At 41.3% G+C, this 27,767-nt stretch overlaps 1 protein-coding gene across 1 annotated transcript; it reads right to left on the bottom strand.

Annotated features, from left to right (window-relative positions):
• Positions 1 to 445: 445 nt before the first annotated feature.
• LOC142933767 (solute carrier organic anion transporter family member 3A1-like) lies at positions 446 to 22,465 on the bottom strand. The gene is made up of 10 exons (XM_076077987.1): positions 22,292 to 22,465; positions 18,067 to 18,526; positions 5,036 to 5,134; positions 4,540 to 4,809; positions 4,217 to 4,381; positions 3,840 to 4,038; positions 2,768 to 2,903; positions 2,412 to 2,584; positions 1,093 to 1,157; positions 446 to 822 (listed from the first exon to the last, which is right to left on the bottom strand). Exons 1-10 carry the CDS (start codon positions 22,448 to 22,450, stop codon positions 446 to 448), a joined length of 2,103 nt encoding a protein of 700 aa, XP_075934102.1. The 5' UTR covers positions 22,451 to 22,465.
• Positions 22,466 to 27,767: the final 5,302 nt, after the last annotated feature.

Genomic DNA, 27,767 nt, shown 5'->3' with positions numbered 1-27,767 from the left:
CAAAGAGCTCTGGTCTCTTAATAAATCTAATTTGAACTGAACTGTTAATGCAGTTGAACTAAAGAAGAGCGTTTCAGGGGAGTCTTGGTGGATTAGTGGTATGATGCATTAACTGCAAGGCATTCCATGTAATTCCTCATTTCTTTCCCCACGTTTGCTGTCGAATTAAGGAAATGTAAACAAAACAAAAAAGTCAGTTTATAATTTCGTTGACCGGATTGGATCGTCTGTATTTGAGTAAAAAGTGCAATGTGGACATAGAGCATTTTGGGAAACGTCTCTTTCAATTTTTTTCATTATGTCTGATGTTTTGGGCGAGAAGAAGATAAGACCCTTACTGAGAACATTCTTCTACACTGATACGACACCGAGGAAACATCGCACGTCAGATCAGTCGCACATTAACGGCCTCAGCTCCAGTCTGGAGCTCCAGTGCAGACCACCACTATAAAACAGACTCCATGTTGTCACACATCTCTTGGTCCTCCAGGTTGTATATGAACTTTGTCCTGTTGGCTGGGTTCTGGGTGATCTCCTTGCCCAAATTGTCCAGAGTCACATTGGAGGCGAAGAGTTCGGTGGGCGTGAGGTAACCCTCGCTGTTCTTGATGTATTTCCTGTAGTTCTTTCTCAAACACTGCCACGTGGTGGCGTACAGGACGAAGGCCGACGACTTGAGGGCGATGGCGATGCTGACGTACAGGTGCCTGTAGGCCACGTTGTCGTACAGCATGCAGGCTCCCTTCTCGCCGCAGACAGAGCTCCAGAACAGACAGGTGGAGTCGATGCCCATGCCGAAGATCAGCGGGGGAGGGATGAAGCCTGAAGAGGGAGGGGATTGCGGATAGACAGCAAGTCGGAGGTTCAAAAAGCATATTAGTTTGAGTTTCCTTTAGATCCGAACAGACACAGACAGACGCAGTTCATTTAAGGTGATCACAGAGCAAAACTACAGGCCAACAGTGGACATGTCATGAACACAGCAGTGTATTACAGAATGTGTAGCAAGTCAAACAAAGAACAAATCATTGTCTGTGGTTATAAATGCATGACAGTAAAGTATATAAAGTCAATATGTACTAAATTTCTTACCAATCAGTCTCAGGAGCAGGAACAGAACTCCGAGGGCATAAGATTTCAGCTCGGGACTTACAGTTCTGAAGACAAAGACAGAATTGGCATAAACGCTTTGTACTGGTGAGCCAAATACAAAAAGTTGCGGCAAGTAGCCGGTTTGGACGGGCCATCAGTTCTTTAAGTTATGATAACATTGTTCACACTAAAGCAGCTTCTGCTGTGATCTGGGAACACGATGACAATGCAACAACCACGTTTGAAATCAGACAGATTGTAAACAAGCCAACAGTTTAGACATCTTCCACTTTAATTGGTGGTAAAACAGAAAGTCAGCACACCCAAAAAGTTGGTAATTTGTGCTTATTGTCTACGAAAAATGTTGTACACACATAACTGTGGCAAATACAGTAGGTGTGGTAACTGTTTAAAATGCAAATACAGTAGGTGTGGTAACTGTTTAAAATGTAAATACAGTAGGTGTGGTAACTGTTTAAAATGTGACGGATGTGTACAACAGACAGTTTGGCATCTTTACCATTTACATGGCACATGGGTGTTGGTTTAACAGAAGAGTTGGACATTGTCGTAAAAATGCTTATTTGTTTTCTTGTTGAGCATTAGATAAAAACATTGATACCACTCTCACAGCCAGCAATTAGTCAGCTTAGCTTAGTTTAGCGTAAAGAATGAAAACAAGGAGCTTAAGAGGTGCTGGTAGGTTGATTTGGTTATTACTGGGCATAGCCAGGCTAGCAGTTTACCTCTGTTTCCAGCCTTATGCTAGCTAAGCTAACCTTCAGTTGACTGCAGCTCTATATTTACCGTACACGAGAGTGGTATCGATCTTCTAATCTAACTCTCGACAAGAAAGCAAAAAAGCATATTTCCCAAAATATCAAACAATTATTGAGAAACAGGAATAATCCCCTCACTGTTTGTGTTCTTGCCCCTGCTGCCTTCCTTTTTAGCAATGTCGACATGACACAGACCACAGCAAGTACAAAGTTATCTATTTTGCAATAACGATGTAATTATATTGACATATGGCAAAAAGGATGAAAATAGCCCCCAAATTAGAATACACCCAAAGTATTGTTTGATATATAGTCAGATGTGCATCATTTACTATATTTATGTAGAGTGATGTTCATACTGATCTGCTCATCTACATATACAATGTTTGTTGACACTGTATGCGTGGTGCCCTGTGTATTTTGTAAGTCTTTTTATACTAAAGATGACTAAAGTGATTCCATCATTTTGCCTTTGAGCAATTTAGAATACCAATAGCTCCCTCTTGTGGGAAGACCATGTATAGCAACAGGTCTCTTTACCTGATAAGGATGATGACAGAGGGCGTCTGGGCCATAGCTCCGATCATGCTGCACACACAGATCACACATAGGAAGGTGAGGAAGGCCTGCTGACAGCCTGGGCTGGGACACTTCCCCGGTAAAGCCACCGCCTCTTCACTGGTGCTGGATATACACGAGCAGCTGGTCAGGTTCTGACACAAAGACAAGAAATGAGATCAAAATGTTTCTTTTTATCTAAACCAGGACTGATGCACAGTGTATATGTGTAAGTATGCATGTATGTATTCTTGTCTCTGGCATTTGGTTTGAGCTCTTCCGTGTCAAAGGTGGTCATGACACAGCTCATTTCAGTCAGTGTTGACTGCTTCACTCACTGGTTTGGTGCAGCCAGCGAAGCAGGCCGAGAGGTAGGTGATTCCATTGGAACCACAGACGGGGCTCACTGATGCTGTGTAGCAGTTACAGTTATTGATGCACGCCGACTCAGGTCGCTGCCAGGACCGCAACGTCCTATGGAGGAGGTCAAAGGTCATGTTGGGGAGCACATATACATGTACGATGTTGACATCAAATTGAAAAAAAAAAAAAAAAACAGTGTTGGGCAAGCTACTCGGAAAGTGTAGTGAGCTAAACTACTAGTTAATCTACATTAAATGAAGCTTCACCCCCTCAGAGAAATGTAGCAAACATGGCAAAAGTAGTTTAACTACATCCAAGCTCATTTTTCTTTTTACAATGAATTAGATTATGCTGTCAATATAAAAATATATAATATAAATATATGGAGGCCTAACATAAAGTTGGTTATACCTAATAATATAATATAAATTTGAACGAATAATTCACACTTAATTCTAACATCGATGTACAATCATGCACTTTACTACCATAGCAATATCCACCTGCCTTGCACTTATGTACAGTGTAGCTTACTACACTGTAGCATATTAATATAGTTAAACAGTGGATGTTCATGGCCGTAATGACAGGCCTACAGCTCAACTTTCACTAACTTTAACTCAAGTAAACTCAGGCGTCTGTACTCTGCAGCAGAGATGTCGTAAGCATCAGCCCAAAGATTGGTACGTGATACACGTCACACAACAGCGCTTCAGTCGGCGCAAACGTCCGTGCTGTTACTGTTAATGCACAATCAAGGAGAAAAGCTCCATAAATTATGAACACGACCTCCGAGCTTAATCACCTTGATCATAGTGACAAGAAAAGTAGTGATTGGCTCTTAAATTCAGCACTGATACACAAGATATCAACGTAAACAGAAACGATGATAGCTACATGGCTATAACTAAACAAAAAAAGTTGCAATCCGTAAAATTACTTTTTGTATTTTAGAATATTTTTTAGCGTCTAGCATGTTTGAAGTGCAAGTCATGTTTAACTTGAACGTGTTTTTCAAAATATGCATGACTTGGTTTCCCTGCTTACTCGTTGCCGTAGGCTACAGTAACCCCGGCAACAGGTCCGGTGTCACAGCCCAAGAAGAGAAAAGAGACGTAGCAGGCGGTGGACACCAGGTTGACCAGCATGGCCATGCGGACAGCGCCCAGAGCGGACAGGTTCAGCTTCTTCACCAGCAGCCCCCCGAGGAAGATACCCAGACAGGCACAGGGGATGGCTGTCATACCTGGGGAGGAAAAGACAATGATTTATATTTTCCAAAAATGTTGACTCCTTAGTAGAGGTTTCTGCACTGCACAAATGTTGCCATCATCTTTATATTTGCCTTTCTTTTTTTTTGTTTGATTGTTAAACAGAACAATGGAGGTTTGCCCTCCACTCAGACAAGACAATGATACGCCTACCTAGCAGCTGATTGGCTGAGGAGGTGGTAAGGTTGAACTGCTGCTCCAGGTATTTTCCGAGGAAGGCAGCAAAGCCAGCAACCACAGCGATCTCCATGCAGGCTGCCAGCGTGATGCAGCTGAACACCGGATTGGAGAGAAGGTGCCTGGTTACCCGGGGGATTACTGCGTCAATTAAGAAGAAAAAGGAGAAAAGGGATAGGAAGGACAGAGAACAATTAGAATTTCTTCGGTTTTTAAGCAGATCTAATGTTACATTTGGAAATTCCCCACTTCTCTTCAATCCTTTTTCCTTAGTATCTCCACCCTTCTGAGCTCTTTACCTCTCAGATGCTCACAAACTGAGAGTCCGCTGTTCATATCGAAGCCATGAATGGCCCCGTTGGGTTTAGAGCCCTGGTACTCAATGGTCAGCGAGGAAGGCAGCATGGCCTGTTCACTCTCCCCTCCACCGTCCATGTCCTGCTCGTCCAGCGCCTGGGGGAAGCCGAACATGAAGAGGGATGAGACGAAGAGTAAGGCACCGCAGAGGAGGAAGCCGGCCCACCACGCCCCGATCCAGCGAGGGTCATCTGGGGTGATGTCCAGCTTACCTGGACAAGAGGCAGGGACATTTACCACAAAGGAGGGATGTTGAAGGATGTTACATACATCGAATTTCACTGATCAATGTGAAGAAACTGGAATCCAGAAAAAAATCTATTTTGTATTCTTAATTTTCCTACTATGGTCAATACAAATATTACTATTGCGATGGAAATGAACACAAATTCAAGGATGCATCTAAAGAAATACAAAAAAAGGCAACTGCCAACTCACTGGTGTCGATGAAGACAGCATCAACGTAGACTTTGGTACATACAGAACCTAAGATGAAGCCACAGGCCGGGCCGAACACTAATGTTGAAAATAAAATACCTGCAAGACAGAAAAAGAAAGAGAGAGAGCATAAATAGTCAGTTTGTTAAAATGGTAAAGTTTTTGTAATTACGTTTATTTTAGCTGAGCTTAGTTGTTCAGTCATCAGAATACTTCAACAATTTAAATCTAGTATAGTCAACATCATTACTATTGTTGTTTCTTTTATCTACAATTTTGGTTAATTTTTAAACGTTAATGTATAGCTCTTAAAATCAGTTTTTTATTTGCTGCTGTTTATTTATACCTGCTGTTATTGTGTTTTGGCTGTTCTATCTATTTATTTTATTTATTTTATTTATTTTATTTATTTTATTTATTTTATTTATTTTATTTATTTATTTTATTTATTTTATTTATTTTATTTATTTTATTTATTTTATTTATTTTATTTATTTGAGTGTATGTAGATATGTATATGCGTATGTGTGCGTGAGGATGTGTGTATACATTTGTGTGAATATCCATCTGCATGTATCTACAGTAGACTGTCTTTTTTATGTCACTAAATGAAATAATAACAATCCTAATTAAAAATTAAATTAAAATCTACCTACTGTCCATCAACCAGAAACTAAAAGAAAAAAGCTTAAGACTTAGAGTAAGTGTATTTCACCTTATACTTCAGCAGAGGGCAGCATTGTATCAAAACTGTAAAGTGGCTATTACAGAAGCCTGTTTTATTAACTATGTGGTAATATGGAGCTTCCTACCACACTTCTGCTTGTTAAATCCACTGACTGAGAATGACATGCATTCTATTCAAGTAAAGATTAAGTACTGAATTCATGCCAAGGGACTTTAAATTTAATCAGATGTCTCCCACTGGCAGATTTATTCACATCACTGTAATATGCTGCTCATAGGTTGCACAGAGTAATTGATCTAAGACTAGATTATCCCGCAGGATCATAAATAATCAAGCAGGAAATGGGTTCTTAGTGTGAGAGCGGTGGGGAGCCACTGATGTAGCAGCTCGGGTTGATTTTCTCTTGAAAGCAGCGCTGCCCTGCTTTGGCCCAGAGGGTGAGAGGTTTCCAGTAAGCAACAGCAGACTGTGCAGGGATATATATGTGTGTGCGTGTGTGCGTGTGTGTGTGTGTGTGTGTGTGTGTGTGTGTGTGTGTGGCACTAAAACTCAGTTATCCATGCTGGTGGTAAGTCGAACAACAGAAGTGAGCTACAGTAGCCTGACTGCTAATAAAAGAGCCCAGAGCAGAAAGTGGCCGCTCCCCACTGAGAGAACGAGAGGGCCGGTCAATCACAGAGTCACCGTGATTCATGACCAGTGCCTTGAATAGCCACGTCCATGTTTCTTTTGACAGATGTGAGGTCTTAAAGAGAGCACAGGCAGCCAAATAGGTATAATTAGTAACTCTAATTATTACAGTTAGATTAATAAAGGTGGACTAGAGAGTTTTGTGATGATTTCACAACCACATTGTCCAGTTTTCAAGTTTTTTTTTTTTTTTTCAATAAACCCATTAGCGGAGCCAATCCAAGCCAACCTCATCGACAAAACACCAAAGCTCCATATTGTGTAAACGTCACTATGGGCACAACCAGCTTCACGGTGACTCTGATAACGAGGGGAAACAGCTGACGACAACAGCAGCAACATGCATGATGACGGAGAATAACCGCTAAGCTTTGTTGTGGCGTGAGAAGCGACGGAGAGCTCATAATCCTAAAGCAACAGCTGCCTGATGCCCATCAGGACTGAAGGCCAGTAACATTCTTACTGCCATGAACTACTGGAGCTTTAACCATAAAGTACAACTTGTATTACTGCAGGCCTATAGTTGAAACTATATACACTATTTAGATATTGGACTTTATTTACTCACATATCTGAAAGTGTGCTTAACTTTTGCACATCCCCTCCTCAATGCTTCCAGTTCTTCCATTTTAAAAACATTTTTCTGTTGTAAATGTTGATCTTTGATATCATGTCTGTTCATTTTTAAATGGGGTTTATTGCTATGCACCAAAACACCAGTATATCTTTCTTGTATGTGCAAACCTGCTTGACAATAAAACTGTTTCTGATTCTTAAGTATCTCTATGCTGAAAGAAAATTGGACACAATTATGTAAAATTATAATATTTTGTTCGATATACATTTTCATAATATCCAAATAGTCCAAAAATAAATGGCTGGGAGGAATACAATTGTGATGCATTTTATTGTGATTGTGGACATACATCAGGAAGTGTTTTTGAGATTTAAAATGTACAAATTGTACGGGAGTATATTTTAATGTGATCATACAGTGCTAAGTTTCCCTCAATTTGTCTAAACCTGTAAAATGACAGAACATGTTAGCATTACTTTCAACATTGTGCTGTTGAAATAGAGGTTACTGCGTCGTAATTTGAGAAACCACCGCAACCACCGCAACAACGTTATGATGTATGCACACATTTCTAAATGCATTATTGTATTATAAATACAAATGTGTCTGAGGTGGATTTTCAAAGGATTGGTTTCACTTTTGATTGCTCATTAGAGGCCGCATGTAAATCCCTTTGGATTTATTGACTTTCCAATGATTGCAGTTCTGCCTCAGTGTAGCCGAGGATGAGAGCTGTCCTCAGTAAAGCAACAGTGTAGCGGCACATATCAATGGATTGATGCCTCGAGGGCATTAGGTACAGGGAAATGGTTTACAGCTGTGAAACCAGCCGTTCAGAGTGATCATCCTGAGAAAGCTTATTTAAGCAGTGATGACACTATTTGTTACACTAAAAACACAGAAAGAAACACCTGCAAGGAGACTTTGCACTCCAAAACAATATAGACTACAGGGTGCATTTTTGGGAAAAAGTAAATATGATTGCGTTAAGTTCTTCATTAGTCTCGTCTAGTCAGTAGCTACAAGTTGTTGAAGGACTTTACTCCCCTGTGTTTCTAATTATCTTTTGAAAATCCCCCATCAGTTAAACTATAGTTCTGTCACTAAAGTCATTTTGTTTTTTAAATGCTAATGTTATTTTGGAACCAAATTCTTAACTTGCGATTGTAAACAGGATGAACTAAATGCCACAGATGTTTTATGAACGTGTATATTTTTTGTCCCGAACCATCTCGATATGAGCCAACCAAAATGTCTTAAAAAGGTTTTTTTGCATGAGGTTTAAAAGGGCAGAGAAGAGTGCAGGTTGACATGTGGGAATTAAATCTGACACCCATCTCAAACACACACTGTGGGCTGTTTTAGCAGTACATGCTCTGCCCTGGAGATGCTGCGCACAATGAAACATTTCCAGAGGGATCCTTAATGGATTTTCAATGTTTCTATAAAAAATAAATAAAAAGAAGACTGCTGTTGTATCATTCTTGACTATATTTTCTAACTGCTTTGTCTGAGAGCTGTGTCAATGAACACAGGCACAAAATAAAGATCAAGGTACAGTAATACGTTCCCACTAGACAACAAACTAATGGGAGATTAGTTTAATTTGTATCAGAGACCCGGGCTCTCTGTGCCACAGCGTCACGTGAACCTAGATGAATGAAAGTAACTGTAAGAGAAAAGCACAATTCACAGGATCATTTATTAAAGTACCAACTCTCTGGGAAAAGCATCTAAGAGATGACTTAGATGTCCATGTAAAGCTCTGGCAGCTTGTCTGACCCAGCCATTTGGAAATGGCAGGTAGAGACACTTCACTTAAACTGAGAGCTTGTAAAGGATGTAACAGGATGAAAGGATGAAATTGTATGGCTAAGTGATTTTAATACTGTATATATTCTGCAACTTGGCCTAAACACGACATTTTGTTCCTAAAATAATAGTATTGCTATTGAGCTTGTCCTGAATATAATGCTTGCAATATGAAAAGTACAATTATACATTAATTACAGCCCAAACACACGTGTACAAACAAGAACAAGGAGTGATGTCAAGCCAAAAGCTTTCTAGATGTCAGACATGTTGGCGGTTAACTGGATGGTTAAGAAATTATGAGGAGTAAATAATGCCAGGGAGAAATTTGGTAACAAATGATGATCTCTAAAATGCATTATAAACATATAATGTGTTATAATCAGCTTACAGCACTGTATAATCATAGTAATATCCATAATGACTTTTAACAATAATCATGAGACATAAACAATTGTATATGGTCAAGTATCATCATACCTCATGAGTGGTGACACCCCAAATTATAAGTTAAGTTAAGCTAAGCTTTAAGTAAAGCAAGTAAGTTTTTTGTTCTTGCATGAATTCAATTATGTTTTTAACTTTACTTAAAGCAAACAATGACCACTTAGAGTAACATCATCCCATTATAATGCATTATAACAGTGATTTGAATGCATTATAAAATGATTACAATGTATTCAACTATGGGATCTATAATACGCTATGATCCTTGCAAAAAAATATGTTGTTACTATATTAAACATCCCTATGGTTTTAAATGGTGAGTCAGTTTTGTGGTTTAAGTCCACTTTGACAGATCACATGATACCATGGATACACAAAAAAGCAGAAACAGATGTGCATTACATATATTGCAATCCAACACAACAGTCCAGCAATCCTGCTCATTTTCATACATGTGGGAGCAGAAATATTGCAGACATCTTACAATGCAATCATATCCAACATAAACACAAACTACTGCCTCAAAAATATCACAGTTAATTCAAAACCTCTTGCACACAGTGCCAAAACCAATTTAATAAGGTTTCACCCACAGACAGACTGAGGGCATGAGTCCCCAAACACACCAAATTCCACACATTTTCACTAGAAATCAGAAAGGAGGTCTCCATAATGTATTCCTATAATTAAAATGTTACATTGTATTAGTTCATTTATTTGATCAGTTATATATATTGGTTATTTTACTTCCCAGCGTCATGCTAAATACTGTAATACTGGTTTAACGTCTTCTTCTAGCGAGCTTAGTGCTATTTTGGTCAATTCTATATACTTCTATTCTAATTTTCCTAATTTTCCTCCTGTGGATCAATAAATCTTACCCAATTTATTAGTTGATCTAAAAGTAGTTAGATGGGGATCTAATTTACTGAAGACTAAGTGTGTATTTAACACCAGGGATGAAACAAGTAACAAGCAGTATAAACAGATTTGTAGAGGGTTCATTTTGGAATAACAACACAAATTAATACATACAATGTATTCAGTGCTCTGTAGTCACCTGGTCATTTTTATTGTTAATATTGTTCCTTTAATCTAATAAAAAACAGAAGGGACTTAACGTGATGGTAATGCCTGTGTTCTGTACCCAGCTGCAATGAATGCAGCAGAGGCAAGGTCATACTGTATGAGACAGGGCTCCTCCACCTGGTCACACTGCCAGTACATGAATAATTTCTCACTCAGACTCACATTATGGCACGGTTCACTCACTGGCACTTTGTATCTTGGCATAGGTGCTCCTAAAAGGTGCATATATAAAACAACCTGGGCCGGTCTGAGCAGACAGCGTGTGCTGAGTCAGCGTCCATTCCTTCCTCTGCTGTCCTACGGCGGAAGAGTAATAACTCCACTGGAGTAAAAACATTTTGCTGCAGTGGACTCTCTCAGCCTCACAGCGCTTCATTACACGCATTACGGCGATGAATAGCGGCTAAGATATGAGGCAGGAAGAGAGAAGCTGACCCAGCGGCTGCAGAGCCGTACCCCTCTGGCTCCCAATGCTCTTCTACTTTACTGTGCTGTTGTGCACTATCGGTTACGGTGCTTTACAGTCCTGTGTTGTGTTGTTGCTGCTACTTAGCACTCTGCTGCAGACCTTAAAACGTTCCTGTTGTTGTCCAGCCTGAGCCTGAGGTGCATTTCTGCGTTCACATAATAATGAGACGGTGTAACAGCACTGTCATGTTAGAAAGAGTCTGGATCGAGCTGGAGGTAGGTGATCACTTTGGGGTTGAGTGTCTTGCACAAGGACACATCCACTGGAAATAGCAGAGCCAGGGAATCGAACCGTAGATCCTCTGATTGAAGAACGACCCTGCTCTACCACTGAGCCACAGTCGCTCACCAAAAACCAAAGTACAATTTATCCTCTGGGGACCATGAATGTCTGCACAATATTTCATGGCAGTCCATCAGTTGATGAGATGTTTCAGTCTGGACCAAAGTGGTGAGCTGACAGGCCATCCCTAGAGGCATGCTGATAGTGCCACTGACAAATCATTTGTATAGCTCGACTTTGACTTCAAAGAGCAATTTTAAAGGGCCAAAGTTGCTTTTCTGAGACGACAGACAAACGTAAATACATGAAAAACAAGCGGCCTACTGAGTCTAAACTGTGTAGTGTTTCTGTGGTGCTCACATAGACTGACTGTATACTGTATAGCAAAAGATTTACATCTTCCTTTAGCGAGATACAAACATTTACACAGCACCACACACTGGACCTCATTGGGATGGAAAGCAGAAACTATTTGGGGCTATATTATTGTAAAAAAAGGGCGCAGAGCATGAATACTGTAATTGAATGGCTGCTTTTCTGTTGGAGGCTCTGTGAGCGATACAATACATAGGAAGATTAGTTGCGTTTGTCTGGGGTATCAGTCACGCAGCAGACGGCAATCAATAATCCAATTACAATCCGGCTTGGACATTACACTGTAGTCAACAGAGCTCTGGAGCAGGTTAGTCTTTCTATGGGAAGCCCTTTTCTGGTCATATAAGCCAGAGGTCAAGACTTTAAATATTAAATAGACATGGACACACACATGGATATATACTGTATGCGCAAACACACCCACAAACACACACAGACTCAACATCATGTCCAATTGTCCATGTACTAAAGGTGCTGCAGTTTCTATTAGCCACAGGAGCAGAGTGGCTCTGTTGGATGGCATTGTTGGTCCATCACTTGGTTCACCATTTTCGTCCTCACTGAAATATCTCAACAGCTATTGGTTGGACTGCCATTAGGTTTGGCACACATACCCATAGTGTCCAGAAGATGAGTCCCTATGACTTGGGTGATCCCCTGACCTATAGCACCACTATGAGGTGGACATTTGTGGTTATATACGGCCATTTCAATAACTTCAATTTTCCACTGATTTTCATTTTGTGTCATCATTTGGTATTAGTCCAAACCTGCCTCCTCAGCTTTTCTTTGTGAAGTGCTAATTAGCAAATGTTAGCATGCTAAACTATAATGGTGAACAGTGTGAATATAATAGCAGCTAAACATCAGCAAGGTAACATTGTCTTCGTGCTCATGTTAGCATGCTGACATTAGCATTTAGATCAAAGCTCTGCAGTTGTGCCTAAGTGAAGCATCACAGAGGCAGGACTCTGAACACACAGATCTCACTCTTCATTGTATCACTACTACCGTTTTTAAATCTATGTCTTTTGTCCACTTATCTGCCAGATGGCACAATGATCTGATGGCCAGATAACTGAAAAATGAGTCTGTTTATTTTTACCAGTCAGCTGCCAGATCTGTTGCTCACGTTGATTCGCACAAACACACACATAGAGTTCTGGACACTGAGAGAAAGCCTACTCAGCATTTGAGAGAGAACAGGATACAGCACTGACACAGAACAGATACAGGACAGGTGAATGCTGGAGGACATGTGCCATGACACCCGAGTACTGTTTGCTGGATTGCTCTCGAGTATTCGTGTCCTCAATCTGGCATTCAGGCAGCACTGATCCATGTGGGGTGAAGTGCCCATAACAAAACAGTCACTCCTTTTATCATCTGGTTTGTCAGCGAGCCCCGTTGACAACTGCTACTTTAATATTTAAGCATTTGGTTAGATGTTTGCTAAACTGCTCCTAACTGCTTCTCTGTCCCGCTGCATTATTCAGGGGTTTTCTTACAATGTTACCGTGTTTCCACACGTCGAGCTCATCAAACAAGTCCACCACCCTTGAAACTGGGAGAAGGAAGAAGCAGAAATACTAAGCAGCACATAACATACATGCACTGTATGTGGAGACATGGCTCCAAACAATTCCAGAGCCACAACGGACGATGCAGCAGTCACATTGTTGGAGGTAACCATGGCAATCAATATGCCTGGATTGTTAATAAAAAAATTTTAAAAAACTGCGAGCAGAGAGGGGGTGGTGTGGAGAAAAGAATAATAGACTATCTGTAAGTGTCAAAGAAAGAAGCTTGGGGGATGTTATGAAAGAGACGATTCCTTGTGGACTGGCAAAGGGCGCTGTGCACTGAGGACATAGAACAGTGGCCATGATATCAAATCTGAGTCAAAGTCTCAGTCCAAATTTACAAACAGCTGAAGAAGGTCAAAACAAAAAAGAAAGGAAAAAATGGTGGTATTTCTTTTAGGAGATGTCCTTGGTCAACTGACTGGACTGTCAGATCCAGTCCATCACAGGACTAACACAAACAGACAATCAGACTCATTCTTACGGACAGTTCTGACTCTTAAAGTCAAACCGAAATCACAGTTATTCATTCTCTAACCGAGCGGAAAGTTTAGATTTAGTTTAGATTTTAACTTTAAATTGTTAGTTTATTGGCCATGTTGGTCGATCTTGATATGATGGATGACTATGAAATGTCCTCTCGGGACATTCATGGTCCCGAGAGGATGAATCCTACTAACTTTGGTGGTCCCTTGAATTCTTCTCTAGCGCCACAAGCAGGTTAACATTTTGTGGCTTTGGGGAGAAATTTGATAATTTTGGTGATCTTTTGACTTCTCATCGAGTGCCATCATCAGGTAAACATTTCAAGTTGTCCACTAGCTTGGTTTATGACTAAATACCTGCAATACTAATTAAATTCCCATAAACCTCAGCTGTACTTTATGTTTAGTGGTCTTTTCTCTTTCTCAAAAAAAGAACATGAAGTGTAATTTACAACACAGATCTACTGTATATGCTGTAGCAAAAAAGAAGAACCTTAAACTTTATTTGAAATGCAATTGTTTAGAAGACTGGAAGAAGCATAAGCAGGAAGAAAATATATGTGTTTTAAGTTATTTTACAAATGGAATAAATAGGCAATTTTAGAGATGGTAAATGTGTAGTTGTGCTAATGGGTTATTACATTATAACGTGGCGATGCAGCGTAAGCGCATCACAATCAGTAAAACGTAGTGAGTTCCTTTCAATTTTCTAAAATTGCAAAGAAATATCGAGTGTAATGTCGAACATCAGGCATCTGATATGAGTTGGCCCCTCGCCAAGCTGGGGGGGGGGTAGGGTGAGTTGTTGGGTTCTGTGCTAGCCTTGTTTGCTCCGTCCTCTGTCCATCCCTCATCTCCTCCCTCCCTCATCTCTTCCACTCTGAGTGCTGCTGACAGAGACTGTACAGATCAAAGCATGCACAGAACAAACCGCAGGCCTTCTCACCCGGCAAGAGGTCTGCGCTGAAACGCAAACAGAGACGCCGCAACTAGCCAAGGACGAACAGAGAAGCCTGTGAGGAGGAGCAACTAGCCACATGGTAACCAACAAGGCTGTGTTTGTATCTTGTTTTAGTGCCTTTGTTCCTCCTATAAGGGCAAACTGATGAATCCACAAGAAGAGGAGCTTAAGGACAGCACAAGAACTCTTACACAATAAAATAAACTACAGCTGAGCTTTGACGTATTGCTGCATCAGCTCTTCAAGGTTTTAATGTGATGGTGGTTTTACTAGTGTACATTATCATACAATAATTGAATGTCTTACTCAGCTGTAAAATTTGCAATTTAGTGCGAACTGCAATAAGAAAAGATGCACGATGATGGAATTTCAGAATCTATAACAACGGCCGATAATTACCAATACAATCCCAATAACGAAATACTCTCCATTTGCAAAAGAGGACAATAAAGGGTAACTTTTTAGATCGATCCGTGTATTTTCACAGTGGCAGTACTTCTTTTTTTTTTTAATTGCTGTTAACATACAACAGTTGCATTTTATTTGCAAGCGAAAATACTCCAAATTATCAGATCTAATTACAGACTAATAACAAAAAACTATTTTTTACATTTATATTCCTTACTTTTGTAATAATGGGAGTCTTTTTAGTCTCTCTGTCTGTCCTTCTCCCCAGATGGAGCTCTGCTGCTAGCAGGTCGCTGAGCGGTGAGACGAACAGGAACGGCACAGAGCCCCGGTGCCTGTCTCGGTACTGTTGCCTTGGCAACTTTGGCAGACTGACTGTAATGTGTGTTATGTCGACCTCTTGGTTTCTGCTGTAAGTATAACTGCAGTCCTCTGCTGCTGACCACTGAAGACTTGCCGAACGAATGTGGGAACAAAGCGCCTTGCTCGGGGGCACTTGGGTGAGAAAGGACAGGATCAGACTGACAACTTCACCGTCAACCACATCAATAAAGAAAATATTTGATCAAATTAAAACACTCCTTGGTAATCTCCTGTTCACAAGACTGCTTTTTGAACCTTAAATGTGCAGTCCTTTTGTATCATAATACCTATGGCATTCATTAGCCACTACATACTGAGCAGCATGGCAGTGTATGACACAAGGCCTTAAGTAAACAAGATCATAAACTAGCCCAAGTATTGATAGACTCATGCATCCCCTCACACATAACTAACATGTTTAATAGCCAGGGACATTTCCATCCACTGGCCAAACTCATTACCGGGGCGGGATAAAACCAAGTCAATACTGTGCAATGCAGTACACAGAATCTGGACCTTGCTGGACCTGTTTCATCTCCTATAGTGACATACAGTAATAGGAGAGTATCTAACTTTCTTTTTTTCCCCCAAAAAATAAAATTGTGTGCACTTCAGATATTCTTATTTTGATCTGGACATAAAACTATAAACATACATTGAAACCAAACCTGCATCTATGAGTTAGATTTACTAAACAGGATAAAGGCACAAGTACAAGAAAATCCCCGCATCACACAAACTGTGTCTCGATAAATGCTACAGGAGAGGAGAGGCTCAGCAGAGAGCCTAGATTGCTATTGGTAGGTTCCAGTGTACCAACGCTACTGATTCAAATGGCCACTTCCTCACTCACTAATCAAAGACTGTCATCTCGATCATTTACCGTATGTAAACTGAGTAGTTGGCACGAGCGGCGGACCACGGACAAAGTCGACACAGGACCGGACGCTCTGATTGACAAGTGATATCTGGTAAGTCAGCTGTGGTAACACCACAGCAATCAGCAGTTGTTTTAAAGACTTCAGATATATGATTCATAAACTACTTGGAATAAAGATAATAATCCACACTGATCCTTTTTTAGACAAATTGGAAAAACATTAATTGGAATATGGAAAAAAATAAAATAGGTTTAATAGGGCCCTATATACAGACGTCTAAAATTGTTCTGATAAGTGCTTTCAAATGGTAGATGAATTATTTTTCAAATTCAATTGTTCTTCTTTATTTCTTCTCCTGACGGCCTTCTGAGCATTCTCTCTCACCATGTTGTATACTCTGGTGTCTTTTTCCATGTATTGTGATTTGATTGTGACCACGATTGTATCTATCAACCGCAGTAAACATTAACTAAAGCCTAAAACTGCTTTAGCTCCCAGCCACAGCTCTTGCTTTTACGTACTTGCTGCATGCACACCTGCCATTATCCATTCGTCTAACTTATCATGACTAATTATGATTCACTGAACATTATATTGGTGATCCGATTTTGTTAAATAGAAATTTGCAATATCACAAATCTCCCTCTAAAATGAGCCTCTGCGTTAATTAAGGACAGTTGATCATTTAGTGCACAGGTGAATGATATATGTCGCAGTCATGTTTCAATCATGCCAACATAATCAGCCCATTTACTTTGATAGACATTGTGATTGTACAGATTTTATTATGCCATTAGCCTTTGTTTCTTATTACTTCCAGCTAACTGGAATGCCAAGTCAGCCAAATATAAGAGCATGAAGAATCAAACTGTTGCTAGATGTGGTTTCATTCAGGGATCAAAGATCTTTGTTCTTTCTGGGGTTTTTTTATTGCTCAACCCTGTTTTAAATAATATTCTGCATTGATTATTAGTTTTAAATTTGAGCATAGCCAAGGCTAGTGTTGTGGTTGTTTTGGACGTCACAGTCAATATTAACGTCTGCTTATTTATTTTAATCCAGCCGTGCGCTCCATCTTCTTGTGTGGAGGGACAGACAACGGGTGTTACTGGCATTTGCACCCAATCTCATACTTCAAAAACAGTATATTAGAGCCTAGCTGGCGCCTCAGGCTTAGGTCATTGGCCGAACGCACAACATTAAAGAAATTGTTCAACATCTTGGGGAGTACACACATTCACTTTCAAGCCGAGATTTAAATTAGAGAATCGATACCACCCTTGTGTCCGTGCGCTAAATGTGGATATAGAGCCAGCAGGCGATTATCTTAACTTAGCATAAAGACTGGAAACAAAGGGAAACAGCTAGCCTTGCTCTCTCCAAAGTTAAAAATATCCTTCTACCTGCACCTCTCAAATTTGACTAATTAAATACATTTTTACATAAACAGAAATGTAAAAACGACAAGATGTGGTTTGAAAGGGAGTTAGATGCTGGAGCTAGACTAGCTGCCCCTGCTTCTAGTCTTTAGGCTAAGGGAGGCTACTTGCCTGCTAGATCTAGCTTCATATTTAGTGTACATACATAAGTGTGGTATCAATCTCCTCATCCTATTCTCAACAGGCCATTAGGCCGAATCATTTTCTCAAAATGTGGAACTATTTCTTAATCTCTTCTGTTTTTTTGTCTGTGAGTCTGTTGCTTGTTTCATGAAACCACAACATATTTATCATATTTCTCACACGCAATGATGGAAGCTAGAGAGCAAAAAGCTTTTGATTTATTGACACTAGTGACTTAGTGTGCTCTGTTCAGGTTGTGTTAAAAATGAGTTTGTTCACGTACTAGACAACGCTAAACAACAACTGCCATAAACACAGACGTCACTATCAGCTTTTGTGTTTCGGTCAGTGCTACTCACCTATATACAGCGAGGAGTCCTTCCTGTGGACATGGTCATCGATGTAGGCCACTCCCAGAGGCTGGACAGGTGTGGCTCCGATGCCCAGCAGAACCTGGGCTCCGATCAGCAGCAGGTACATCATGTTGGTGTTGGCTCTGTTGCCACATTTAAACCCAGAGTCTCGGTTCTCTGACCTGGAGTTGTTGGAGCAGATGTCCCTGCCATCCTCGGCGTGCCACGAGTCCCCGGCCTCGTACTCGTACTGGTGAGTCAGGAACTCCGGCAGGGCCGACAGCAGCGCCCCCAGAGCCATGACGATCCCGCCGCAGCCAATCAGGCGGGGTCTGTGGGCCTTGGCGCCAAAGTAGCTGACAAACAGGATGAGCGCCAGGTTGCCGATTTCGAAGCTGCTGGCGATGACGCCCACATCTGCACTCTGGAGGTTGAAGCGTCTCTCCAGAGTGGTCAGAACACTTACCTGGCAGAGGGAGAGAGAGAGAGCGAGCAAGTGTTAGTCATTTCAAAACTAGCATTTTGGATTTTAAATGACATCACATCCAACCCACTAACTTCTTTAATGCAGGTTTATACACCTGATTTTATATTCAGCAATTAATAATGTATTGTTTCTACGCTAATAATTGCTGTACCAAATCTGTAAGAAGTATGAATTACGATATATTTCGTGTTACATTTAAATGTTTGTGCTCAACATTAAAAGCGAGGCATTGAGCTTCAGGTGCTATTCATTAAACGCCGGCCATCTGCCACCAACATCAGCAACATGTTTATGACACACAGTAGCTGAGCTGCTCCTGCTCTGCTTCCAACACCTTCATCCTCACACGTCTCCTTCTTCCCCTCCCCACTAAACAACCCTGAGGCTAGCCTGATGCCGACCTGAGGAAAAGAAATGTGTGCATGTGTGTGGCTTGAGGCAAGAAAGCCTCACGCAGCTGTTCTAATTATGAAACGGACACAAACGCGTCGTACCAGCTGTGTTCTGGGTGTGCGAGTGATGAAGTGGCCCGATACCTCTTGAAGTCATTCCAGATAAAAAGGAGCATCAAACCATGGCTATGCAGCTGAAATTTGAGAGATTGTGTGCATGGTCCATTCATTTTTCTGTAGCCTAACGCTCATCCTGTTTATCCTCCAACACCAAACTCCATGACGATTTCTTCAAAAAGGCTGCAACTAGCAATTATTTTCATTAACCATTAATATGTCAATTAACTGTTGAATTGTTTCTTCTATACAATGTCAGAAAATTGTAACAAGTACCTCAAGTCACAATGTCCTAAAGCCAAAGATGACGACTTTAATGTTCTTTTTTTCCTAACAGTACAGAAAAAGCCCCAAAAGCTAAAAAATCCGAACATTTAAGATGTTGGAACCCTTTGTGCACAACAGGATAACAAATCAGAGATTTAGATCATTTTAAAGTTCGTAAACAATGAGGACTTATGTAAGTGTGCAACAGAAGTATGGCAGAGTGCAGTAGTGTGTGATGCTACGCAAGTGCATTGACCACCAAAGATGGCGAATGCAGCCTAAAGAAATGTCAGATCTGTGTGACATTGGTGAGTGTGTAGAACACATCAGCAAGTGACCAGAAGTTACCACGAGCAACCACAGACACGTTCCACTGAAAGTCACCAGTTAACACGGTCACTCGTTAAACTGAAACACCCGTTTCTCCGAAAAGGTTGTGATCCTGTCGGAATTCTTTAGAACTTGCATCCGCTGTTGGAATATCAATTCTGAAAAGCAAACATGCAACAACCAGATATCTTTGATACTGTTAACAGTTTTAATTCGATGTTTAAAGCGTGCTAACTCGTCTGGATGGCTGGGAGAAAACGCTGCTTACTTTGCCAACATTCACAGGCATATGTTTTGATGACACTGGCTTTAAAAGGGTCTATATGTTAGGGTCCAATTGAAGAGTGTTTCTTAATCTTACCTAATGACTGTACTATAAGAGAAAAAGCCCTCGGTCTAGTCATGCTGTACTGGGCCCAACCATACAGTACATGTATACAGTACATGTGTGGGACTGACGCACAAGACGGTCTGTTAACAATTATTTAAAATGACTTTGATCTACTGAACATTCAGCGCACACACTGTCTCCACTGTTCACTTACATTACAAAGTTGTATTTCATATTTCCCTGATGTTATAAGCTGAGAGGCCACAGTTCAAAGGTCACCAAGGCTAAACGACAGGGTTAAGATTTACTCTTGTGGTCCTAGAAGATTTATGTGTGAAGCTGTTGTGGCTGCATGCTGATGGAGAACAGCCGCTTAACACCTTTTAGATTTAGATGCTTCAGTCCAATCCCCTCCAATGTTTACAGACAATACAATTTGTTAGAGAAAACCTTTCACCATTTCATCTGATGCATATAGACTTAGCCCTGGAAGGTTGATATATGCAGGTGCTTCTCTGCTGACAGTGATGGCCGTCAGTCATTATAGCTTTGTCCTCTTTCAAAGTTACTGTAAGTTACTGTAATTTATTTGTAAAAAAAAAAAAAAACAGAAAACAATGTGCTACTGGAAAAAAAAGAACGGAGAATGAATGTACAATGTGAACCAACTTAGTGGCAGAATTAAAAAAAGAGACAGGGAGTAAAAGATGATGACAAACTATATTTTATACAGGAGAGGACAGGCAGTGCTTCTACAGTGCTTTTGTCTGCAGCGAGATTTGCTAAAGGTGCACTTTTGGTTTGGGATGCTGGTTTAGAGGAGGAAGATCCACTGCAGTCTTCAAGGTAAACACTTATGCACTTTAAATTTGGGACTGGTGCAAAACACATTAAAACCAGCTCAGTTGTGTTCCTGCCAAGACCTGCAGTCTCAAACAAAAAAACATGGAAGAACTTTTATTTTTGGCAAGTTGCATCTTTTTCCAAACAATGTCTCCATTTCAACATCTCCACTGGGAGATGTGACCGTGTACAGTTTGATACAATTTAGGCCTTTTTCTTTCTCGCCCGAACCAGCACGCAAAAGCTGCACCAATATAATAGTCTGATATGATTAAGAAACTGACCTTTGACCTTGCCTCTTTTTAAACTGCCTTCCTGCGCTGATATGAATGTGTGTGAAGATGAGTTCTTTATCAAGTGTTGTGTCCCTCACGAAGAATAAAATGAAGCCCCATGTCTGCATGTGCTATATTATTTATAGTACAAAGACTGTGCTGACACCTGTCAGGGGCTTTGGCTTTGATCAGGCAAATAATAATCTTGATTTAAGATTAAACATCTTTCATGTTTATACAGATTTACAGTAAGTGGTTGGGCCATCTCTGACTAATGAAGGTAGACCACACAGATACATTAACGACTGCTGTGGTCGGCTTTGGCCACACAATAAACAGCTGACATTACACACATTGCACTTCAAAATTCATTCATAGCCGATCTAAATCTATCAAATATGTTGTTTTTTAACATGATTGGTGTTAGGGGAATGCTTTAATTTCACCTCAGCATCAGTAAATTTGCATGAAATGGATCATTTAAAAAAAAAAAAAGCTTTTCCTCTTGGCTCCTAAACTCATTCGACCCATCAGTTCATCTATTGAATACATATTAGCTCTTATATTGACATCAGTATAAAGATATCAATGCATACAATAGCACATCAAACTGTCACTGGGGAATGCAGTGTAAATACAAGAGAAGCTATTGTTGCTTCTGTTGTGGTGATCACGTCATCTGCTAGGCCTATCTCCTCCAGTGTCAAAGGCCTCCTGCATTGCTGAGGCAAACGGGTGCAGGATGTAGCAGAGCCGGCTGGTCGGATGGACCTCCTGACCGGCGTTTCGTAACCTGCTCTACAACAGACCCATCCACATACGCATATATATAATAATAATAATAAAAAAATCTCCACCAACAACGTGGAGCCTACGGCCGCTGTGACGCGCTTTGTGTCATGCAGATGGTGCATAGGCCTGATGGATAATACGCAGCAAGTCATCAATCAGTGAAAGCGCCGCGTCCCGTGGCCGCTGGAGGATGTGAGTATTCTAATGTGATCAGAATAATATAATTATTAACCGCATCGGCGGCGGCACCGCATCGTTACTCACTGCCTGCCTTGTGCCGGTTTGAAGGGCGCCGCGTTCTCCCGATGTTACCTGAGATACACCGAGATGCGACGTTCCCGTCAGAACAACATTGTGTCCGCGGCGGCTGCTATGTGGAGAGAGAGAAAAAACTCACCAGATAGGCGCCCACGGTGCCCTGTGCCAACATGAGCGCGCATTCCGACACCAGGAAGATCTTGATGTTGGAAAAACACGAGGTCTTCTTCTCGCTGTCATCCTGCTCCGGGTCGTCGGTGCTGCTCCGCTCGGTGCAGATCTGGTTTTTCACCTGCATCCTTCGGCTCAGGCTCCGGTCGTGTTGGACGGCATGAAACTGAACGGGTCCGGTCCGGCGGAGAGCATCTGGTTGTAATGACGAGCTGGCACTGCAGAAGGAGTGAGAATTCTGCTGTCAATAGCCCGTCTGGGCTGGAATATACAGAGAGAAATACTGCTGTCCACTCAGCATTACGCACAGTCCGTCAGCGACCTCTCTTCACCGCCTGTCCAGCCAGTGCGTCTCGGCTACATCACATTTGAATACGTAGGCTGCGCGTGTGTGTGTGCGACGGCTGCTGATGCCCGACGTAGAACTACAGTACGCCGTTTCCCTACATCCGGGATGTTACATCTCCACCCAGGAACCGGTACCGACTAGATATGGTTTCTCAGCCCGGTTCCGAACCGCAGCTCTGCGTCCTTCAAAAAGCGGTGTTGCGCTGCTCCTCCTCTTCCTCCTCCCATCCACGGACCAAAGCAGAACGAGGGAGGTGTAATCTCTCGCCTCCGTTCCTCCCCCTCTCATCATTTTACCTGTGCAGACTTTCAGCTTCCTCATTGCTACCAAAAGAAATGGCAACATTTCATCAGAACTGAAGGTTTTTCCAAAAGCACACAGTGACGAAAAAAATGACACAGCAGATCTTCACTTATCTGATCGTATATCTTAGATCAGGCTGCCTTTGCAGATTAATTAATACGTAGCTCACATAGGCACCATCTCCGCAGGACTTCACTTGACCAGACCAGTATTTTGTATATATATATATACTCTACAATATTTCATATTTTGACACTCACAGTAGTCCGGCCTCTGCTGTTTCTGCTATTTATATTTATTTGCACTAAAATGAAATTCACTATAAGCTGAGAGATCATGATCAAGATGCTCCGTCACTCAGATCATGATATCTATAGAAGTAAGAAGTCAGAGGCAGACCTGATTGGCTGACAGTGGAGTGAATGAAGTGAATGAAGTGCATACTATGGCTTTATTATTGCTTTATAATTCACTGGTTACGCCAAATGCTGTATTCTTTTATTTCCCAAAATGTTTGATTGGTTTAAAGAATATTGTTACGTGTTATGTGCTTTCTCCCCTCCTGCCTTTCCTTTCTCTCTCCCTCTGTTGTTTCCTCTTCAGGTGCCAATGAGGTGATTGGTGTCCACCTGTGCAGGCCAGTCACGCTGCTCCATGCGTTCCACAGATTTCAAGCTGGCCAATCAGCAGAGTAGAGGCTCAGCTTAAGATGAGGAAGCCTGAGGAGTTCACTCTCTTTGTTTTGTTCTCTGCCTGTTGATACTGACACGGATGATACATTGTGAAGGATTGTGGTGGGAGGTTGAGGACAGTATAGGTGAGTTTAGGGTACCCTTTACATTTGTACAAAAACGTAGTTGTTTTTGTTTCGATACATTAGGTCTATTGGTCGGCTCTGTATTTGTTTTGGTAAAGAAGTGTTTAGAGAAGCATGTAAAGCCCTTTTGTTTGTTTTGTTTTCAGTTAGCCAGGTTTAGTTTTGTTATATATTTGTTTGTTGTTTCCCATTCTCTCTCACTTTGTTTGAGAACCTTTTGTTTGAAAATACCTGAGTTTAAATACATATTGTTGAATTGTTACTTCCACTTTTGACTATTTCACATTCTTTGGTTGTCGTGTGTTAGTCCCTACTGATCCCCTGGACTAATAGAAAAGAGGACGTAACAATAACGATTTCAAATACCTCATTCCTAAATACCTGGAATAACATGAAGGGCTTTATTATCATGGTTCAATATTTAAATGTGTCTGTTTTCACCTCTGTCTCCTCAATTTACATTGAGCTATTTGTGTCATGTCATGGTGCAAATCCTTTTGAAAGCTTCCCTTTACTTCCTGGTGGGGTCCAAAGAAAAAGAAGAATCACACTGAAATGTCATTAGAGAGCGAGAGCAGCAGTGCGTGTGTATCAACGCCGTCTTTATCTCCCAGAGATGATGGTCATTTCCCGCTGTGTGCTTTAACTTGGGGCTAGATAGATGCCATTTATAATACATGGAATAAAGTAACTTTATTTTAATTATGGGTTACGGGGCAGCGGCAAAAAGATAGATAGATAGTTACTTTATTAATCCCGCAAGGGGCGATTTTTTTCACTACAGCAGCATTTATGGTACATGTAAAGCAATGAAAATAACAGAGTAAAAAATATTAAATATAAAAAAATGCAACTAGAATTAACTAACTAAACAATAGTGTAAAGATTTAACCAAAACAAACAGTGTGGGCAGGAATGTTCTCCTGTATCGGTCCTTGTGACAGCGGAGCTGGATCAGTCTGTTGGAGAAAGTGCTCCACTGTCCCTGCAGCAGGTGGTGGAGCGGGTGATCCGGGTCATCCAACATGGATAATAGTTTCTTCAGTATCCACCTCTCCACCACCTTTTCCAGATTGTCCAGTTTGCAGCCAATGATGGAGCCGGCCTTCTTAACCAGTTTGTTAAGTCTGTTGGTGTCTCCGGCTCCATTGCTGCTCCCCCAGCAGACTACGGAGAAGTACAGTGCACTGGCCACAACAGACCGGTAGAACATCTCCAACATCTTGCTGCACACGTTGAAGGATCGAAGTCGACTCATCCCCTTCTTGTACACAGCGTTGATGTTGGTCTTCCAGTTCAGTCTGTTGTCGATGGAGACACCCAGGAACTTGTACTCCTCCACCATGTCCACATCCTCTCCCAGAACTCTCAGCGGCTATGGAGCCGTCGTCTTCCTCCTGAAGTCGACCACCATCTCTCTGGTCTTGGCCACGTTCAGAAGCAGGTGATTTCTACCGGCCCACTCCACAAAGTCATCCACTACTGCCCTGTACTCCTCCTCCCGTCTGTCCCTTATACACCCGACCACTGCAGAGTCATCAGAGAACTTCTGCAGATGGCATGACCCCGAGTTGTACTGGAAGTCAGTGGTGTACAAGGTGAGCAGGAAGGGAGACAGAACAGTTCCCTGTGGAGCTCCAGTATCACTGACCACCGTATCAGACAGCACACGGCCCAGTCGGACAAACTGTGGTCTGCCTGTGAGGTAGTCAGTGATCCAGGAGACGGTGGACGTGTCTACCCCCACCACCCGCAGCTGCTCACCCAGTAACAGTGGTTGGATGGTGTTAAATGCACTGGAGAAATCAAAGAAAGTGATTCTCACAGAGCCACCGGTTCCATCCAGGTGCGACTGAGCTCGTTGCAGCAGGTAGAAAAGAGGACACCACTTCTGTGCAAGGATTGGGGTTTTGGTTTGTTTTAGGGGTCTTTTCCTTCAAGTTTACTACAGGGTGGCACTGAGCAGCAGTGACCACAGGCTCACTTGATGCTTGACTCTTCATGCTTGACTCTTCATGACACTTGCAAAAAGAGCATGAGCAGTTATCAGTCAGTCAGTAATCGGGGTTCTCCCCCTACGTAGTGCTCCAACTAGCCCTGGGACAGAGCACACTCACCTCTCTCTCTTTAACCCAACACATATGCGCACACACATCTGAACGAGACACACACACACACTCGGCTTCTTCTTGTTGCCGTCCGGGTATCCAAGAAGAGTAGAGACGATGTCCTGCTTTAATCCAGATTCTCGTGAATGACAAATTGGTCATGTTACGGTAGTTTTAGTTTCGGTAATCTATCTTCCTATCTTCATGCATGGCTGGAGTGTACTCAGCTGGCTTCAGGACGGTTAAAATTTCAACACAAGAGCTCTATTACACACACCAGCAGGCCAATGTATTGTACTGCTACAGCTGTTCTACATGAGAACACTCAAGGTGAAACATCATTGTGGACAAATGCTCAGGGACCATTATAATCTACACCATATGCTTCTATATTTTGACACTTGCGGTGGTACGAATCTCTTCCTTAGAGGGATTAAATGATAAGAAGGTGGTTTGTAACTTCTTAAAGGGCGTATTTGTACAATATACTTCAGTTATACCCCCATAATCAGCTGTTCTATCGTCTTCAGTTTTATTTGACCAATTGAATGTGTTTTAATTTATTAATCTCGTTTTACCTTGAGTAACATAAATATTCACTTTGAGCACCAATCTGTATTTTTGTTTTTGAATAAACACATCCAAGGGTTGGTCTGGTTTGTAACAGGGATCAGAATGATGGACTTCATCCACCCTGAAGTTTGTCATGCAGAAGAAATGAAAATGACGGCAGAGTGATAGGACAGAGCGCCACAGAGACAGCAGTAAGAAGAAAAAAATACACGGGTTAAAAATCCTCTATCATAACCGTGAAATAAGAGAGCGCTCAGTGCCAAGGTCACTTACCGCTCACCCCACAGCTTTTTGGCTTACGATATTCCTCGGACCATTCAGATGCTCTATCAGGACCAATTCAATAGCATCTGCAGCAGCACAATCTATCAGGCAAACTGTGGACTCAGCAGGGGGAGCGTCCATTTCTCATGGAGTCACTCAGAGTATACCCGGGGTGATTTAAGATCAGCCACAGTGCCTGCTGATGCAGTGCAAGCCAACTGAAGACATTATTTTAGGATGCCTCTTAATCACAAGGTCCACAGAGAGAGGAATGCATTCATGCGTTTATCTTGTAACAAACAAATAAATTACCAGAACACAAAGGCACATGATGTTTATATTTAATGTGAAAACTTTTGTATGTTTTGTTAGATATATATACACATATATTATATGTCTTTTCTGTGACTGTAACAGGGGCTCTAGGAACGTCTTCAACTGTCGTGACACAAAAAAACATGTTGAAGCTTTTCCTGAAAATGTATTTCCTTTTCTTCTTTTTTTCTTCATCTGGCCAATTGTCTGAATTATTGATTAAAATACACCCAGGTACTACATCAATATTATTTTACACGTAAAAGTAAACTATCCCTAAAGTACTAATAACGATATAAGTAATCCTTACTAGCAGGGGCATCGTTAGGCCTATTTTAGGGGGGCTATATTTTTATTATATTTATTTAAAAAAAATATATATATAATAAAAATATAAATATTTTGGTGATGTCATTAAATTAAACTATTGTTTCTCACATGGACAAGTTATTTATAACTCTAACATGCTACATATGTGCGTGCGTTCTGGTTTGTATGTTAATTGCAATCCAATAGCCTATCATCATACTTATGACGATATAAACCCCGGGCACTAGGATTGAGCCAATCTATGAACTGTCTGAAACAATGGATATCCGCGGCCCCAAATGGGCCCCCCAAAAAATTGCCTAAGCCCCCCCCCTTTCTTTGAATCCTAGAAACGCCCCTGCTTACTAGAAGAAAAGAAGAGCTGTAAACGCAGGTGAATTGAAAG

This window comes from Anarhichas minor, unplaced genomic scaffold, assembly GCF_050575085.1.
Source record: "Anarhichas minor isolate MPS153535 unplaced genomic scaffold, ASM5057508v1 ptg000062l, whole genome shotgun sequence".
Lineage (NCBI taxonomy): Eukaryota > Metazoa > Chordata > Actinopteri > Perciformes > Anarhichadidae > Anarhichas > Anarhichas minor.
Note: the sequence above shows the minus strand (reverse complement) of the source record. Positions and strands in the feature narration are given on the sequence as shown.